The following is an 18,551-nucleotide window of genomic DNA, read 5'->3' on the forward strand; positions in this document are numbered from 1 at the left end:
GATTTAAAACTGTACCATAATGTACTGAGGAATGGAAAAGAAGCTTTAGAAACCAACTAATCTAAGAAAAACCCAACCTGGTATGATTATAGCAAACCTGTAGAATTTAGGTTTCACCCAGCAACAAGTTTACAACATTGCTACAACCATTAATATTTACATTTGTAGTTGTAATTATGTAATTAGAAAGTCAAACTCAAAGACTTTTAGGGATCCCCAGATCTAAACAGTGGTCTAAGCCTTTTATTTACAATTAACACAAACACAAAACTGCATCAAACTGTTGAAAAACTGTAAAGGGGTTTCGGAAAAGTGATTTTATTTAAAAGTGTCCCCAAAATATTGGAACACTCATATGGGGGTAGGACAAAACATGAACATATTGTCTACACAATATGCAGTCTTTATTAAACTAACTGTCATATTACAATAATTTACTGCAAAAAGGTTTAATTAAAAATATCCCTTTATTTTTAATACATTAAATCAAAGATGCTCAACTGTTTTTGTGATCAATTCTTAGGTTCACAATTCTGTATACATGGATCAGGGTTAGCATTCTTTCCTTGTCTCTGTAAGTATCTTTTGTGTGTTCCAGCTCCCTGCCACCTCCCAAAACAGGCTGAAGCTTGAATGACTACTTTAAATTGCTCTAAGATGTGAGTAAGTGAGTAAATAGGTGAGTGTGTGATGACATGAGATAGACTGGTATGCTGTCCTGGGTGTATGAGCCCAGTGGTTTTGTGAGGTGTGGGACCCATCATGACCCTGATCAGTATAAAGCAATTAGTGAAAATGAATAAATGTTTGTAGGCATAGTTAAATTGTTTATGAAATGTAGAATGATTTGACAAAAACACTTTAAAATGCCAATATGGCACATGGAGCAAAAGGGCAGATGCTTGCGCACAGTGCAGAGTAAAGCGATTAATTAACAAAAGACAGTTAGAGGAAAAGCCTAAAAGTAAAATTAAGATGACACAGAAGGAAATCAATATTTAACCTAATTATATTACTAGCTAAATAGTATAATCATAAAGCCAAAAATGCTAAAATATTGCCATCTTTTATTTTTTTTATAAATTCAGATTTAAATACATATTTGCAAACAATAAATTCCCTAAACCCCTCTTTAAACAAAAAATTATTTACATTATTAACTGTCTTAAAGCACTTTAGATTTATATAAAGATAACACATTTCTTTTATTTAGGATTTTATTTTCATATCTCTTTTATATGTGAAGATACTGGAACAAGTATCTTACCATACAGAAGCACTTTGTAGTACTACAATTACTGACTGTAGTCCATCTGTTTCTCTGCATACTTTGTTAGCACCCTTTTATGCTGTTCTTCAATGGTCAGGACCACCACAGAGCAGGTATTATTTAGGTGGTGGATCATTCTCAGCACTGCAGTGACACTGACATGGTGGTGGTGTGTTAGTGTGTGTTGTGCTGGTATGAGTGGATCAGACACAGCGATGCTGATAGAGTTTTTAAACACCTCACTGTCACTGCTGGACTGAGAATCGTCCACCAACCAAAAATATCCAGCCAACAGCGTCCTGTGACCACTGATGAAGGTCTAGAAGATGACCAACTCAAACAGCAGCAACAGATGAGCGATCGTCTCTGACTTTACATCTACAAGGTGGACCAACTTGGTAGGAGAGTCTAATAGAGTGGACAGTGAGTGGACACGGTATTTTAAAACTCCAGGAGCGCTGCTGTGTCTGATCCACTCATACCAGCACAACACACACTAACACACCACCACCATGTCAGTGTCACTGCAGTGCTGAGAATGATCCACCGCCTAAATAATACCTGCTCTGTGGTGGTCCTGACCATTGAAGAATAGGGTGGAAGCCAGTTAAAACAGTGTGTAGAGAAACAGATGGACTACAGTCAGTAATTGTAGAACTACAAAGTGCTTCTATATGGTAAGTGAAGCTGATAAAATGGACAGTGAGTGTAGAAACAAGGAGGGGGTTTTAATGTTATGGCTGACGCTGGCAGCACTGTAGAAATCCAAAGAAAAGAAACAAGGTAATAATTATTATATTATTAAATTAATTAAGTAAGGAAGAACGAAGTTAAAGAATAACTTACTACCTAAATAAATACTGAAGATATAGAGGAAAACCTGAATAAATACATAATAAATAAAATACAATAATAACTAAGACATAAAGTGTAACTAAATAAATAGAAAAAATAATTAAATAGGTATTTAACTAATAAGAGGAAACACCATTATTAAATAAATAAACAAAAAGCTAAATAAATACGTAAGAAATAAAGAACAATAGAATAATTAAATAAAAAGCAAAAGAATTAATGAATAAATGAATGAATAAAAATACAGAAAGACTGTTGATGACTGATGATGTAGGCTTACTAGAATGGTCACGTGATTAAGATCACGTGGAACAGCAGGAAGTGATGCAGGCTTTGTTGACTTTATGACGGAAATGGTGCAGGATGTGTCGGAGCGACAGGATTTTTCATGCCGCGGTGTGTTGACATGTCCGGTGTGTTGAGACAGGAGCGTTAGAAATGTTCGTTATTCTTTATTTCTGCTTTTCTGAGCGCTTAATGACCAGCTTTACTACTCATTAAAGATATAGTGAGCGGTTTTATTAATGAAAGAATAATCACCATGGCAACCGCGGTATTAAAACAAGCCGAGAGTGAGGAGCAGGATTCAGGTTTGTTTACTCAGCACAGTTCTCCTTTAATCATCATGTTAATTACTTCATCTGTGTATGGGCATACACTAGCACACCAGAGCTGGGTTTTCGAATACATCGTATCGAATCTCAGCTCTGCCAACCGGCTGGGCTGGACGGCTGCATGAACAACGATTGGCTGTTGTTCATACAGTGTTAGGGGCAAGTCGGATCATGGGTCCTCATAACTGGTGCAGTTAGGACATATGCTGGCTGATTGAGGGCTGAGGAATAATGCTGATCGGGGTGTGGCTCTCCGTGCACAGTGCTGCTCGGTATATATATATACTTGACTCGTGCGGGTGAAAAATGCAGTCTGTACTGAGCACGTGCCGGAGGGGGCGTGTGTCAGTTGAGAAGCGTCCTCAGTCAGCGGTGGAGGGTTGAATCAGTGGAGGATGCAATCGGGGTAATTCGGCATGACTAGATTAGGGGGAGAAAATTGGGGGGAAAGGGTCCAAAATAAAATGTGTTTATGCTCTTTTAATGGTTTGTTTTAATGGTTTATTGTGGAATTTCTGAAAATCAGACAAATTCGCTCGGACAAAATGTACACACAGCAGCTTAGATGGTTTATGTCGTCTGTGTGGAACAGTATCTGATCTCAGCTTTTTTGTGCTGTTCCGATACAAACAAAAGATAAACATCCAAACATCTGTAAGAGCATCTGTAATTGCAGCAGTTTTCTGGAGGAAGTGGTACATATCTGGGAGAAGTGCAGGGGTGCCAATATTGTTGGCCACAAGTCACGACTGTAAAACATGCTGTAATGGAAGTAGCTGACTTCAGTGTTACAACAATGTATTTATTTTTTAAAGAATTGAAGTGTGTTTATATTGTGTGTTTATTTGAATCACTACAGTTGAACACATGGGGCAGTTGTAGCCTAGTGGTTAAGGTACTGGACTAGTAATCAAAAGGTCACTGGTTCAAGCCTCACCACTGTCAGGTTGCCAATGTTGGGCCCTTGAGCAAGGCCCTTAACCCTCAATTGCTTAGATAATATACCGCCACAGTACTGTAAGTCACGTTGGATAAAAGTGTCAGCTAAATGCCTAAAATGAAAAGATGACATTTAGAGGTGCACAGCACCTATAGATGCACATATGCCAGACAGGCAGATTGTGCTACAACCTAATGATTTAGTCTTTATTATTTTTTTAAATTATTATTATCTATTATTATCAGAATCACGTTGATTCGGACTCCTAGTTAGTGTTTTTCCAGACTACCCTGTGTACTGTTGGGGTCTTCAGGCTTCTTAATAACTTGTTCATTGTTTTCATTCATCTTGTTGCTGGCCGTCTTCTTCTTTTTTTTCAGACGTCTTTATCCAAAGCAACTTACAGTACTGTGACAGTATGCAATCTGAGCAATTGAGGGTTAAGGGCCTTGCTCAAGGGCCCAACAGCAGCCACCTGATCTTCTGGTTACTAGTCCATTACCTTTACCGCTAGGCTACAACTGTCCTTCTTCCAAGAATAATTGTATTTTCCAATTAGTCGGTTCCTCATAATGTGGATGGATCATTCTGGTTTGCAGACCTGAATTGGCACAGTTTTCTTGCCGGATGCCCTTCCTAATGCAGCCCTTCTTAATTTTGGACTTGGAGTCCTAAGAGCGCACTAAGAGTGCACTGACAGGTGCACCTCCCAAAGATTAGGCTGTTTGGCCATTTTTTTAAACCATTAATTACCTTTTTATTAAAAATTTCAAAAATATAAAGAAATTGCTACAGCAAAAAATGCTGCAGCAGACGTTTCATCCGAAATTAAATCATTACAGCATCAAAACCAATGAAACAAGAGACAGTAAAACAAATTAAATTGTCATGGTCTCAGCTTGTATGCAGTGTTAAAACTAGGGGTGGGTTTATAAAATCGATTTTTCGATTTTAATCGATCTTTATTTGAACGCGATTTTTTAAATACGCCCCTTTTTACAGTGCACACGGAAATCTATTACTATTGTTACCCCCTTTAATTTCGCGTGACCAGCCACTGTTTTTTCATGCAACGAGATCTGACCTGCACATCAGTTTAGCATGGCAGAAGCTCAAGTTATGACCACTACACAACTTTTTGCACTGATTTTCGCTCGGCTCTGGATTCGGGAGGAACTCGGTGTTCGCTCTGCGATCAAAACTCGGCTCTCAATCAATGTGTGAAACAGCGAGGGGAAACACAGGGGAGAGGTTGGAAACAGGTGGTGGAGCGCAATATAGTTTCTATCAGAATACATCAGCACACGCAAGTTTTACAGTATTTCTGACCTGATCGTTCTCTACAAAACAAAATATTTATTAACCTCCAACTCACTATAGAACAAGCCATGCTGCTCGTGTTGCCAAATCCACTCAGATTCATTTATTTCATCAGCGCACAAACTTTGATTGCTCGCTACTTGTTGATGTGCATGTTTGGACGTGGTATCATTAAACCTTTCATCACTTCTCACGTGTGTTTTCGTGACAAAACGTAGTTTTGGAGAGCAGAGAAGCTCGCCTGTGATTCCCCCTGGTGATAGATGGTGTAGTGTAAAACCCCCCATCGCCGATCAGTCGTGTAGTGTGAACATTACAGCGACCAGGTGTTAATCAGAGTGTCGTGTAGTGTAAACTTGGCATAAGCTGTACAACAGCCAGGTGTATGTTTACATTACATTTACAATGTTGTAGCATGTCAGACAAATGGAAGAAAACAGTAACATTCATTTTTTATTATTATTTCATTTGTCTGACATGCTACAACATTGTAAATGTAATGTAAACATACACCTGGCTGTTGAATGTTACTGTTTTCTGTTTTGGATTAATTATTTATGTAAACAAAATACACAATTATTTTTAATAATGAGTGTTCTTTGTACAATTATCACATTCGTTCTCTGAACATCTGTACATATGTAAACAAAACCTGTTAATGTAACTCAAATATGCCTAAATGTGTTGAATCGAAATTGGATCGAAAATCGAATCGAAAATCGAAGATCGAATCGAATCGGGACCTGGTGAATCGGAATCGAATCGATCCAGGAAATTGGTGGCGATACCCAGCCCTAGTTAAAACGTTTCTTTATGTGTACTGTAGATTAAATCCACATGGTGGTCAATAGCACTGCAGCTTTAAAAAGTTGAACTCTAAATTGCTGAGTGCTGGCTCATGCTACTCACAGACAAACAAAAAATAAATTGCATCCTTAGTTTTAACTTACTGGTTGATTCATTTACTCACGTTTAGCAGGAGGAATAATCTCCACAAGGGGGAGCTGTTGTCACTCTTCTTGTGTGTTGGACCTGTTTGTTTGTTTGTTTATTAAGATTTTAACGTCATGTTTTACACTTTGGTTACATTCATGACAGATACGGTAGTTACTCATTACACAAGATTCATCGGTTCACACAGGTTACATCGAACACAGTCATGGACAATTTAGTGTCTCCAATTCACCTCACTTGCATGTCTTTGGACTTGCATGTCTTTGGAAACCGGAGCACCCAGAGGAAACCCACGCAGACATGGGGAGAACATGCAAACTCCACACAGAAAGGACCCGGACGTGTTGGACCTAATCACAGTTATGTTTAGTATCAATGGGACTGTGCACCTTTATTTTAGTTAAAATGTTGCTTTTGTGATCACACTTATTTTTTTTTTTTTTTTCATTTTCATTTCTTTCAACTGCTTAATACAGGTCAGGGTCGCGGTGGTCTCGGTTCCTCCGAGAAAAACTGGGCGCAAAGCAGGAACACCCTGGACAGGGCGCCAATCTATCACAGGGCTTCAGCCACCCCCAACCGGTCTAAATACAGACATGATTGTCAATATCTAATTGGGGTTTGGCCGCGGTACTGCAATAGATTGGCGAACTGTCCAGGGTGTGTTACTACATTGCACCCAGAGATTCCAGGAAACCGGACCAGCTGCAACCCTGAAGAAAAAACACTGATTCTGCCAGACTGGATTAATGATGTTTGTTAATTATTTAGCTGAATCTGTCTGTGCCTGCTTTTACTATCCGCTACAGAAAAGGAGAGACTGCTGACTGCTGTGACGTTCGATGACGGCGTAAATGACCGCAGCGACGGCGGTCACAGCATTCCACCCTCACTAAACCTTCAGGGGTCTTTGTTCCCAAAACAAGTGCAGGAGGAGGAGGAAGAGGAGCTGCGCAGAAAGCTGAAGTACTTCTTCATGAGCCCATGTGATAAGTACCACGCCAAGGGACGTAAACCCTACAAACTAATACTGCAGCTGCTCAAGATCATTATCGTCACCTTACAGGTGAGCACTCCAGTCTTCTCCAGCACTGCACTGGTTCCCACACACACTGCATCCTGTACGTCCTGAGACGTTGGGCCTCCTTTTTAAATTGACTTTCAGAAAACGTATAGTTTAAATTGTAACTGTTCTTTGTGTTTGTGTAGCTGGTGATGTTCGGGTTGAGTAATCAGATGGTGGTGATGTTTAAGGATGAAAACACAGATTCCTTCAAGCATCTCTTCTTACGAGACTACCAGGACGACTCGGACGGTCTTGCCGTACACACACAGAACGACGTGTATCAGCACATTAACTACACCATCGAGCAGGTACACACACACACACACACACACACACACACACACACACACACACACACACACATTTAACTGCTACCATCCTGTGCAAAATCCTCTATACAGTTTGTGGAGGCAAAATACACATGCATCTTTTTTCAGACAGGTTTATTACAGAATATTTTTTCAACTGATTGGAAAAGATAAGATAAGATTCCTTTATTCATCCCCATGGGGGAAATTTGAGTGTTACAGCAGCTCCAGTACAGTGTAAGTACAGTAAATAGAGTAAGTAGAATAAAAATAAAAGATATATAAATTAACTATGAAATGCAATTACTATTAAACAGCAGTGTGACAATTACAGCTATATGATAACGTACTATATTCTGTATGTAAATATATACATATGTGTGTAGTTAGAGATGTAGGGTCCAGTGCTGGGAAATGGATGGGGGGGATCTTGAGTCGCTTGTCAGTGTGAGGACAGCCTGTGTATTCTGCTATTGTTATGCAGTCTGATGGCAGTTGGCACAATTAGTCTAATTGGTGGAATTAGTCTATGGCTAAAATAACTGCCCAGCCTCCATAGTTCCTCATTCAGAGGGTGAGAAGGATTATCCAGGATGGCCCTTATTTTGTCCTTTGTTCTCCTCTCACATACTACCTAAAAGAAGACAATCATGCTTGGAGGAGTGAAAGGTAAAAAAAACAAGAGGGCAGCCAGCAAGAAGATGAATGGAAACAAAAAGAGGAACAATAAATTATTCAAAAAGAAGCCTGAAGATAGTCTGGAGAAACTCTGCTGTTGTATCTCCAAATGATGATCCATTCTCTATTAGTTTTTTTACATGTACCATTTTCAGTTGTTCCTCACTCACAGACGAAAAGTTTGATATTAGACTATGCTGGGTACCAAGGCATTGTGGAATATCAGGGAACGAAAAAGTTGACCAGTTGGCAAGAGGACGAACTCTTCAAAAAAATCATTCATCTCAAACTTTCACTAATGGACATCAACCCCCTTATAAAGGACTACTTTAAAAATAAATGGCAGCCGCTCAGGTGGCGCAGCGGTAAAATACGCTAGAGCTGGGATTTCAAATACACTGAATCTCAGCTCTGCCATTTGGCTGGGCTGGGAAGCTACATGAACAACGATTGGCTTGTTGTTCATACAAGGTGAGATAAGCCAGACCAGGGCTCCTCATTACTGGTGCAATTATGACCTCTGCTGGCTGATTGATGGCGCCTGCGCAGAGTTGGTCAATCAGGGTAATTGGATACGACTAAATTAGGGAGAAAATTGGGGAAATATTGGAGAAAAAGAAGAAAATAAATAAATAAATGGCAACTTAAATGGAATGGAACACAAAAACAAATAATAAACTACACAAGATTCACCCTAACATCAGAAATAAACCAAATATACGTTAGGAAAACGTACAGACCAAATTATCTACACTAGATGTAGAATAGACCATTCCAGACTGACACACCAACACTTAATACTAGGAGAAGATCCCAGACTTTGCGAAGAATGTCAGACACCCATCACCATAAAACATTTCCTGAATGAACACTCAAAGTATAACAGTGAAAGACAAAAACTACATATAGATAGATAGATACTTTATTTATCCCGAAAGAAATTATTGGTCTCCAGTAGTTTAACAAGCAAAAAAAGAGAAACTATTACAAATATGAATTAAGTAAGTAAGTAAGTAAGGTGCATTTATACAGCATACGGCATGCAACAGAAAAACAGTATGTGCAAATTGTGCATCTGGTACATGTAATAGAAGCAGTAGTTTATCTACTCTTATAAACAATATATACAGATATATAAGAATAAATATAGAAGTAAGGATATTGTCATAGTTATAAATATATACAATGTATCAGCTATGGATATATATATATATATACTGTTTATATATATATATATATATATATACAGTATATATATACAGTGTATCACAGAAGTGAGTACACCCCTCACATTTCTGCAGATATTTAAGTATATCTTTTCATGGGACAACACTGACAAAATGACACTTTGACACAATGAAAAGTAGTCTGTGTGCAGCTTATTTAACAGTGTAAATTTATTCTTCCCTCAAAATAACTCAATATACAGCCATTAATGTCTAAACCACCGGCAACAAAAGTGAGTACACCCCTAAGAGACTACACCCCTAAATGTCCAAATTGAGCACTGCTTGTCATTTTCCCTCCAAAATGTCATGTGACTCGCTAGTGTTACTAGGTCTCGGGTGTGCATAGGGAGCAGGTGTGTTCAATTTAGTAGTACAGCTCTCACACTCTCTCATACTGGTCACTGAAAGTTCCAACATGGCACCTCATGGCAAAGAACTCTCTGAGGATCTTAAAAGACGAATTGTTGCGCTACATGAAGATGGCCAAGGCTACAAGAAGATTGCCAACACCCTGAAACTGAGCTGCAGCACAGTGGCCAAGATCATCCAGCGTTTTAAAAGAGCAGGGTCCACTCAGAACAGACCTCGCGTTGGTCGTCCAAAGAAGCTGAGTGCACGTGCTCAGCGTCACATCCAACTGCTGTCTTTGAAAGATAGGCGCAGGAGTGCTGTCAGCATTGCTGCAGAGATTGAAAAGGCTGGGGGTCAGCCTGTCAGTGCTCAGACCATACGCCGCACACTACATCAAATTGGTCTGCATGGCTGTCACCCCAGAAGGAAGCCTCTTCTGAAGTCTCTACACAAGAAAGCCCGCAAACAGTTTGCTGAAGACATGTCAACAAAGGACATGGATTACTGGAACCATGTCCTATGGTCTGATGAGACCAAGATTAATTTGTTTGGTTCAGATGGTCTCAAGCATGTGTGGCGGCAGTCAGGTGAGGAGTACAAAGATAAGTGTGTCATGCCTACAGTCAAGCATGGTGGTGGGAATGCCATGGTCTGGGGCTGCATGAGTGCAGCAGGTGTTGGGGAGTTACATTTCATTGAGGGATACATGAACTCCAATATGTACTGTGAAATACTGAAGCAGAGCATGATCCCATCCCTCCGGAAACTGGGTCGCAGGGCAGTGTTCCAGCATGATAATGACCCCAAACACGCCTCTAAGATGACCACTGCTTTATTGAAGAGGCTGAGGGTAAAGGTGATGGACTGGCCAAGCATGTCTCCAGACCTAAACCCAATAGAACATCTTTGGGGCATCCTCAAGCGGAAGGTGGAGGAGCGCAAAGTCTCGAATATCCGCCAGCTCCGTGATGTCGTCATGGAGGAGTGGAAAAGCATTCCAGTGGCAACCTGTGAAGCTCTGGTAAACTCCATGCCCAGGAGAGTTAAGGCAGTTCTGGGAAATAATGGTGGCCACACAAAATATTGACACTTCAGAAACTTTCACTAAGGGGTGTACTCACTTTTGTTGCCAGTGGTTTAGACATTAATGGCTGTATATTGAGTTATTTTGAGGGAAGAATAAATTGACACTGTTATATAAGCTGCACACAGACTACTTTTCATTGTGTCAAAGTGTCATTTTGTCAGTGTTGTCCCATGAAAAGATATACTTAAATATCTGCAGAAATGTGAGGGGTGTACTCACTTCTGTGATACACTGTATATATATATATATATATATATATATATATATATATATATATATATATATACGTATATATACAGTACAGGCCAAAGGTTTGGACACACCTTCTCATTCAATGCGTTTTCTGTATTTTCATGACTATTTACATTGTAGATTCTCACTGAAGGCATCAAAACTATGAATGAACACATGTGGAGTTATGTACTTAACAAAAAAAGGTGAAATAACTGAAAACATGTTTTATATTCTAGTTTCTTCAAAATAGCCACCCTTTGCTCTGATTACTGCTTTGCACACTCTTGGCATTCTCTCAATGAGCTTCAAGAGGTAGTCACCTGAAATGGTTTTCCAACAGTCTTGAAGGAGTTCCCAGAGGTGTTTAGCACTTGTTGGCCCCTTTGCCTTCACTCTGCGGTCCAGCTCACCCCAAACCATCTCGATTGGGTTCAGGTCCGGTGACTGTGGAGGCCAAGTCATCTGCCGCAGCACTCCATCACTCTCCTTCTTGGTCAAATAGCCCTTACACAGCCTGGAGGTGTGTTTGGGGTCATTGTCCTGTTGAAAAATAAATGATGGTCCAACTAAACGCAAACCAGATGGGATGGCATGTCGCTGCAGGATGCTGTGGTAGCCATGCTGTTTCAGTGTGCCTTCAATTTTGAATAAATCCCCAACAGTGTCACCAGCAAAACACCCCCACACCATCACAGCTCCTCCTCCATGCTTCACAGTGGGAACCAGGCATGTGGAATCCATCCGTTCACCTTTTCTGCGTCTCACAAAGACACGGCGGTTGGAACCAAAGATCTCAAATTTGGATTCATCAGACCAAAGCACAGATTTCCACTGGTCTAATGTCCATTCCTTGTGTTTTTTGGCCCAAACAAATCTCTTCTGCTTGTTGCCTCTCCTTAGCAGTGGTTTCCTAGCAGCTATTTGACCATGAAGGCCTGATTTGCGCAGTCTCCTCTTAACAGTTGTTCTAGAGATGGGTCTGCTGCTAGAACTCTGTGTGGCATTCAACTGGTCTGTGATCTGAGCTGCTGTTAACTTGCGATTTCTGAGGCTGGTGACTCGGATGAACTTGTCCTGAGAAGCAGAGGTGACTCTTGGTCTTCCTTTCCTGGGTCGGTCCTCGTGTGTGCCAGTTTCGCTGTAGCGCTTGATGGTTTTTGTGACTCCACTTGGGGACACATTTAAAGTTTTTGCAATTTTCCGGACTGACTGACCTTCATTTCTTAAAGTAATGATGGCCACTCGTTTTTCTTTAGTTAGCTGATTGGTTCTTGCCATAATATGAATTTTAACAGTTGTCCAATAGGGCTGTCGGCTGTGTAGTAACCTGTCTTCTGCACAACACAACTGATGGTCCCAACCCCATTGATAAAGCAAGAAATTCCACTAATTAACCCTGATAAGGCACACCTGAAAACCATTTCAGGTGACTACCTCTTGAAGCTCATTGAGAGAATGCCAAGAGTGTGCAAAGCAGTAATCAGAGCAAAGGGTGGCTATTTTGAAGAAACTAGAATATAAAACATGTTTTCAGTTATTTCACCTTTTTTTGTTAAGTACATAACTCCACATGTGTTCATTCATAGTTTTGATGCCTTCAGTGAGAATCTACAATGTAAATAGTCATGAAAATACAGAAAACGCATTGAATGAGAAGGTGTGTCCAAACCTTTGGCCTGTACTGTATATATATATATATATACAGTGTATCACAAAAGTGAGTACACCCCTCACATTTCTGAAAATATTTCATTATATCTTTTCATGGGACAACACTATAGACATGAAACTTGGATATAACTTAGAGTAGTCAGTGTACAGCTTGTATAGCAGTGTAGATTTACTGTCTTCTGAAAAGAACTCAACACACAGCCATTAATGTCTAAATAGCTGGCAACATAAGTGAGTACACCCCACAGTGAACATGTCCAAATTGTGCCCAAATGTGTCGTTGTCCCTCCCTGGTGTCATGTGTCAAGGTCCCAGGTGTAAATGGGGAGCAGGGCTGTTAAATTTGGTGTTTTGGGTACAATTCTCTCATACTGGCCACTGGATATTCAACATGGCACCTCATGGCAAAGAACTCTCTGAGGATGTGAGAAATAGAATTGTTGCTCTCCACAAAGATGGCCTGGGCTATAAGAAGATTGCTAACACCCTGAAACTGAGCTACAGCATGGTGGCCAAGGTCATACAGCGGTTTTCCAGGACAGGTTCCACTCGGAACAGGCTTCGCCAGGATCGACCAAAGAAGTTGAGTCCACGTGTTCGGCGTCATATCCAGAGGTTGGCTTTAAAAAATAGACACATGAGTGCTGCCAGCATTGCTGCAGAGGTTGAAGACGTGGGAGGTCAGCCTGTCAGTGCTCAGACCATACGCCGCACACTGCATCAACTCGGTCTGCATGGTCGTCATCCCAGAAGGAAGCTGACGCACAAGAAAGCCTGCAAACAGTTTGCTGAAGACAAGCAGTCCAAGAACATGGATTACTGGAATGCCCTGTGGTCTGACGAGACCAAGATAAACTTGTTTGGCTCAGATGGTGTCCAGCATGTGTGGCGGCGCCCTGGTGAGAAGTACCAAGACAACTGTATCTTGCCTACAGTCAAGCATGGTGGTGGTAGCATCATGGTCTTGGGCTGCATGAATGTTGCTGGCACTGGGGAGCTGCAGTTCATTGAGGGAAACATGAATTCCAACATGTACTGTGACATTCTGAAACAGAGCATGATCCCCTCCCTTCGAAAACTGGGCCTCATGGCAGTTTTCCAACAGGATAACGACCCCAAACACAACCTCCAAGATGACAACTGCCTTGCTGAGGAAGCTGAAGGTAAAGGTGATGGACTAAACCCAATTGAGCACCTGTGGCGCATCCTCAAGTGGAAGGTGGAGGAGTTCAAGGTGTCTAACATCCACCAGCTCTGTGATGTCATCATGGAGGAGTGGAAGAGGATTCCAGTAGCAACCTGTGCAGCTCTGGTGAATTCCATGCCCAGGAGGGTTAAGGCAGTGCTGGATAATAATGGTGGTCACACAAAATATTGACACTTTGGGCACAATTTGGACATGTTCACTGTGGGGTGTACTCACTTATGTTGCCAGCCATTTAGACATTAATGGCTGTGTGTTGAGTTATTTTCAGAAGACAGTAAATCTACACTTCTATACAAGTTGTACACTGACTACTCTAAGTTATATCCAAGTTTTATTTCTATAGTGTTGTCCCATGAAAAGATATAATAAAATATTTGCAGAAATGTGAGGGGTGTACTCACTTTTGTGATACACTGTATATATATATAAAATATATATATATAAAATAGAAAATGAATATAGACTGTGTATCAGATATAAAATATATCAGACATAGGTATGGATGAGTATAATAGTGGTAATATACGGATACTAATAATAGCAATATATGTGGATAAAGTAATATACTGTACTGTAGATTATAACCGATAAATACATACAGGTATGAATACAAGAATTTAATATCAAGAAGGAATATGTAGTCTTGGTAATGGTGGTACAAATGTGTGTTTGAGTTTGTTGATTCGGTTTAACGACCCCGTCGTTGTGTGGTGTTAAACAGTACATATGTGTAAAACATTAAAAGAAACCCTTACCCAAGGTAATACAGAATTAATCCTCAAATTCCTTAATTATATAACATTGAAAACATATAACACAAGACCAAAAAAAAACTAGCGTAAAACATCATAAATGTGATAACACAGCGTTATAAAACAAACAAACAGTTGTCCCTTAAGGCAGAAAAAATAAACTAGTATTGAGCTTTTTTTGCACACACTGTAAGTTCATGCCAGCAGTTGTATTAATAGTGATTCAGGTGTAAGGCTGTAACTTCTAGGTTTTTGTATTCACCTTTTCACTCTCTCTCTCTTTCTATTTCAGTATCTCACGCTGCCTAAGAACGCTGTGAGCCAGTATGCCTATGTGATGGGCTCAGGAGTAAACAAGAGCGCCCTCACTTTGTGTCAGCGCTACTACAAAAAGGGCAGCATCCAACCCATCAATGACACCTTCAACATCGATCCTCACGTCATCACCGGTAAACTGTGTTCTGAGGAGACACGTTAATCCATTTCACTGTAATATTATTGTATGTGATGTAAACACCCCCTACCATAGTCAGTAGTATGTTTATTTAGTGCACTACCAACGGCTTAATTGGTAGTGGTGCACATTTAATGTGGTCAAAAATAAATATTGTACTTTGCAGGGCATAAAAAGAGAATAACTGTGCTTTGTCTTACTGTTGATCATAATGGAGATTTTACAATCAAAGTACATTTTATTCTAAAGGAATTGGCAGCGTCAAACATAATAAGTGAGCAGTAGAATTTGCAGCGAAGCTTAACATGTGCTCTCATCCATGGCACCAGTGCTATGAAACTCACCTGAGAGAACTAAATCAAGTGTTAAGCTTATTTCCAAAACCTTCACATTGGAGAAGTTGTTTTGCTTGTGCTTTAGATTTAACTCCTCCAGCATTTAACAGGTGACTTAAAAAAAAAAATAGGAAAAAGCCTTTTTACAGCAAAATTCAGTCATCCTTAGTAAAGACTCCAGTTGTTAGATCTTGATTTGACCCTGCGAGAAGACTCGAAGTTGGTACTCGGAGGAAAAGATTTTACTGTACTTTTACATTTATTAATACAGTGCAACAATCCAGGGTTAAAGGACTTGCTCAGTGGCCTAACAGGGGCAACTTGGTGATTACTAGTCCAGTAACCGCTGAGCCACCACTTCCCTAAGAGACGAACGCTTTTTCGCTTTACTTTTTCTCCCCTAATCTAGTCGTGTCCAATTACCCTGAATGTGTCCTCTATACTGATTCGATCCTTCACCGCTGACTGAGGACGCCTCTCAACTGACACACGCCCCCTCCGGCACGTACAGTCAGTACAGACTGCGTTTTTCACCTGCACGAGTCGAGTTCATACACCGACGGAGGGCCACACCCCCATCAGCATTATTCCTCAGCCCTGTGCAGGCGCCAGCAGGAACCGCAGTCGCACCAGTCATGAGGACCTATGAACCGACTTTTTACCCCTAACCCTATGAACAACAGCCAATCGTTGTTCATGCAGCCGCTCAGCCCAGTCGGAAGGCAGAGCTGAAATTCAATACGATGTGTTCGAAAACCCGACTCTGGTGTGCTAGCGTACTTTTACCGCTGCGCCACCTGAGCGGCCAGAAAAACGCTTTTTGATAGCCTTGTGTGAAACTGATAAGGAGTTTGATGGTTAAATACATTTTATATAAACAATAATGACTTTAATTTCCTCTCTCCCTCTCTCTCTATCTTGAAGACTGTATAGGCGTGGATCCACCTACAGACCCTTCAGCTCCTTTCCCTGAACTCTATAAGAACTTCAGCCTTCAATTCCACAAGTATGAATCAGTGAGATTTCTAACACTCCATACATGACACTCAAGACAAATTTATTTATATAGCGCTTTTTACAATAGACATTGTCTCAAAGCAACTTTACAGAATCCAGGACCAGCAGACCAAAAATCCCTGTTAAGCAAGCCTATGGCGACAGTGGCAAGAAAAAACTCCCTTGACTCAGCAGGGACCGCCATCCTTCTTGGGTGGCCTGATTTGGCACCAGGCTCAACCAGTTAACCCATTTGTTTTTTAAACTATCTGGCAACCCTATTCACCATCCCTGGTCAGTTAGTGCTCTGAATACCTTCTAATCGTTTACATGCATGTCTTTTCTTTGGCAGACAAATTTCCTCTCAGCATCACACAACAGTTTAGACTTTGGCTTCCATCTTTTATGCAGGATGAATGGACACTTTTTGATCACAGGATGCTGTTGGAAATTTATTCCCAGCTTTGATAATAAGGTGTTTCAAAATCCCAACAACACTGCTGCACCTGATACACTCATATCAATACAGCACATACTACCATTTATTACCATGTTAGTGTCGGTGCAGAGAATGATCCAGCACTTAAACTAAATCTGGTCAGTGCTGGTCTTATAGATCATTTACATTGTGCCATTTAACAGATGCTTTTATCCAAAGCGACTTTCATTTATGACTGAATACAGTTTGTGCAATTTATGGTTAAGGGCCTTGCTCAGGGGCCCCACAGTGGCAACTTGGCAGCACTGGGGCTTGAATCAGCAATCTTCTGATTACCAGTCCAGTACCCTAACCAATGAGCTACCACTACCCAAACCCTGGGTGGCCAAAAAATGGGTCGCAGAGAAAACAAATTTCAACACATTTTAACACGAAATGAACTTGTACAAATACACTCCCTTGTGGAGGCTTTACATTACATCTTGTCAACCACAGTCGGACCAGATTGCCACCAATTTTAATAATGAAGAATATTTAGTTTTGTGTTTTGTTTTGATGCATCGTTTGTGTTGCCTGGGTCCAGTAAAAAGCACGGACAAAATGTGGGTCTCTTGAAAAAAAAACCCTAAGCTAAAAGTTCCTTGTGATTGGTAGATGGGGCGCAAACAAACTCTACAGAGCAACATTTGGGCTACAGTCAGTAATTGTGTGCACGAAAGTGTATCTACGTGGTAGGTGTGGCTCATGAAATAATGAATGTATGTTGCACATCGCAACATCAGTGGAACATCAGTGGAAAAAGACCCCGTCCAACCTTCCCTCCCTCAAACAGGCTCAATTGTGTTTGTTTGGACGCCCGGCCAGATTAGTGGCTCTGCTGAAACACCCCACAATGGTTTACTTTACTGGTTTTATTCATTTATACTGAATACATGTTGTATAATTGTATAAAATGAATCTGTTTAATTGTTGCTACAGTATTGAGAAAATAAACCTTACATCTTAAAAAAAGCTATTTTTATAGCTAATTGCTATTAGGGTTGCCAGATAATCATCTTATTTTTACTTTTTACAAAAGATCATCATCAGAAGCAGTACAAACAATATTGTGACTTTATCCATCTTAGTGTACTACTGCTATGTATGTATGTTTTATTTTAACTGTATGTTAAACCCTTAAATCAGAAAAAAACAGACACTTAAAACCTAACCATGTATTTAGGGAATAATTTAGCAGAACTGTGCCTAAAAACAGGTGCAAAAGGCTTAAAATACTGAGCTGTATTATAGAAACAGAATGTAGTAATGCAAGTCTATTAATAAACCTAAAAAGCTCACTCCTTTTTACCACCTGCCTCTTACATTTCCTCTTTTTCTCTTCCTCTTTTGATAGATTGATAAATGTCACCATCGATTTCAAACTTAAGGCTATAAACATCCAGACCATCCTCAACAACGAGATTCCTGACTGCTACACCTTCTCCGTCACTGTAAGCACCTATTATAAGTATCACTCAGACACATTTCCTTTAAAACAGGATTTACAGATCACAGATTTAGAATCAGTGTGAACTTTTTTTTATTCACAAAAATGATGCAGCACAAATAAAACACTTTTGTTATTGAGTAGCACAACTGGTCCAGAAACATGAGCTGGTCGGCGAAAACATTGGAAATCTTTCCAGAAAAGTTGGGACGTTTTGTAAATTGTAATAAAAAGAATCTGTGATTTGTTAAATCGCTTAAATCTTTAATTAACTGACAAAGGTAGAAATAAAAAAAATGTCAATG

The 18,551-nt window shown here is 40.2% G+C and overlaps 1 protein-coding gene across 1 annotated transcript in view; it reads left to right on the forward strand.

Moving 5' to 3' along the window:
* Positions 1–2,547: 2,547 nt before the first annotated feature.
* mcoln1b (mucolipin TRP cation channel 1b) overlaps positions 2,548–18,551 on the forward strand; it is a 29,091-nt gene continuing 13,087 nt past the window's right edge. Inside the window, exons 1-6 of the mRNA XM_063016467.1 lie at positions 2,548–2,715; positions 6,763–7,019; positions 7,163–7,327; positions 14,829–14,985; positions 16,250–16,331; positions 18,154–18,250. Of these exons, the coding sequence (XP_062872537.1) occupies positions 2,667–2,715; positions 6,763–7,019; positions 7,163–7,327; positions 14,829–14,985; positions 16,250–16,331; positions 18,154–18,250 (807 nt within the window). The 5' untranslated portion in view covers positions 2,548–2,666. The remainder of the gene's footprint in view (positions 2,716–6,762; positions 7,020–7,162; positions 7,328–14,828; positions 14,986–16,249; positions 16,332–18,153; positions 18,251–18,551) is intronic.

Source organism: Trichomycterus rosablanca, chromosome 2 (assembly GCF_030014385.1).
Source record: "Trichomycterus rosablanca isolate fTriRos1 chromosome 2, fTriRos1.hap1, whole genome shotgun sequence".
NCBI classification, from domain to species: Eukaryota; Metazoa; Chordata; class Actinopteri; order Siluriformes; family Trichomycteridae; genus Trichomycterus; species Trichomycterus rosablanca.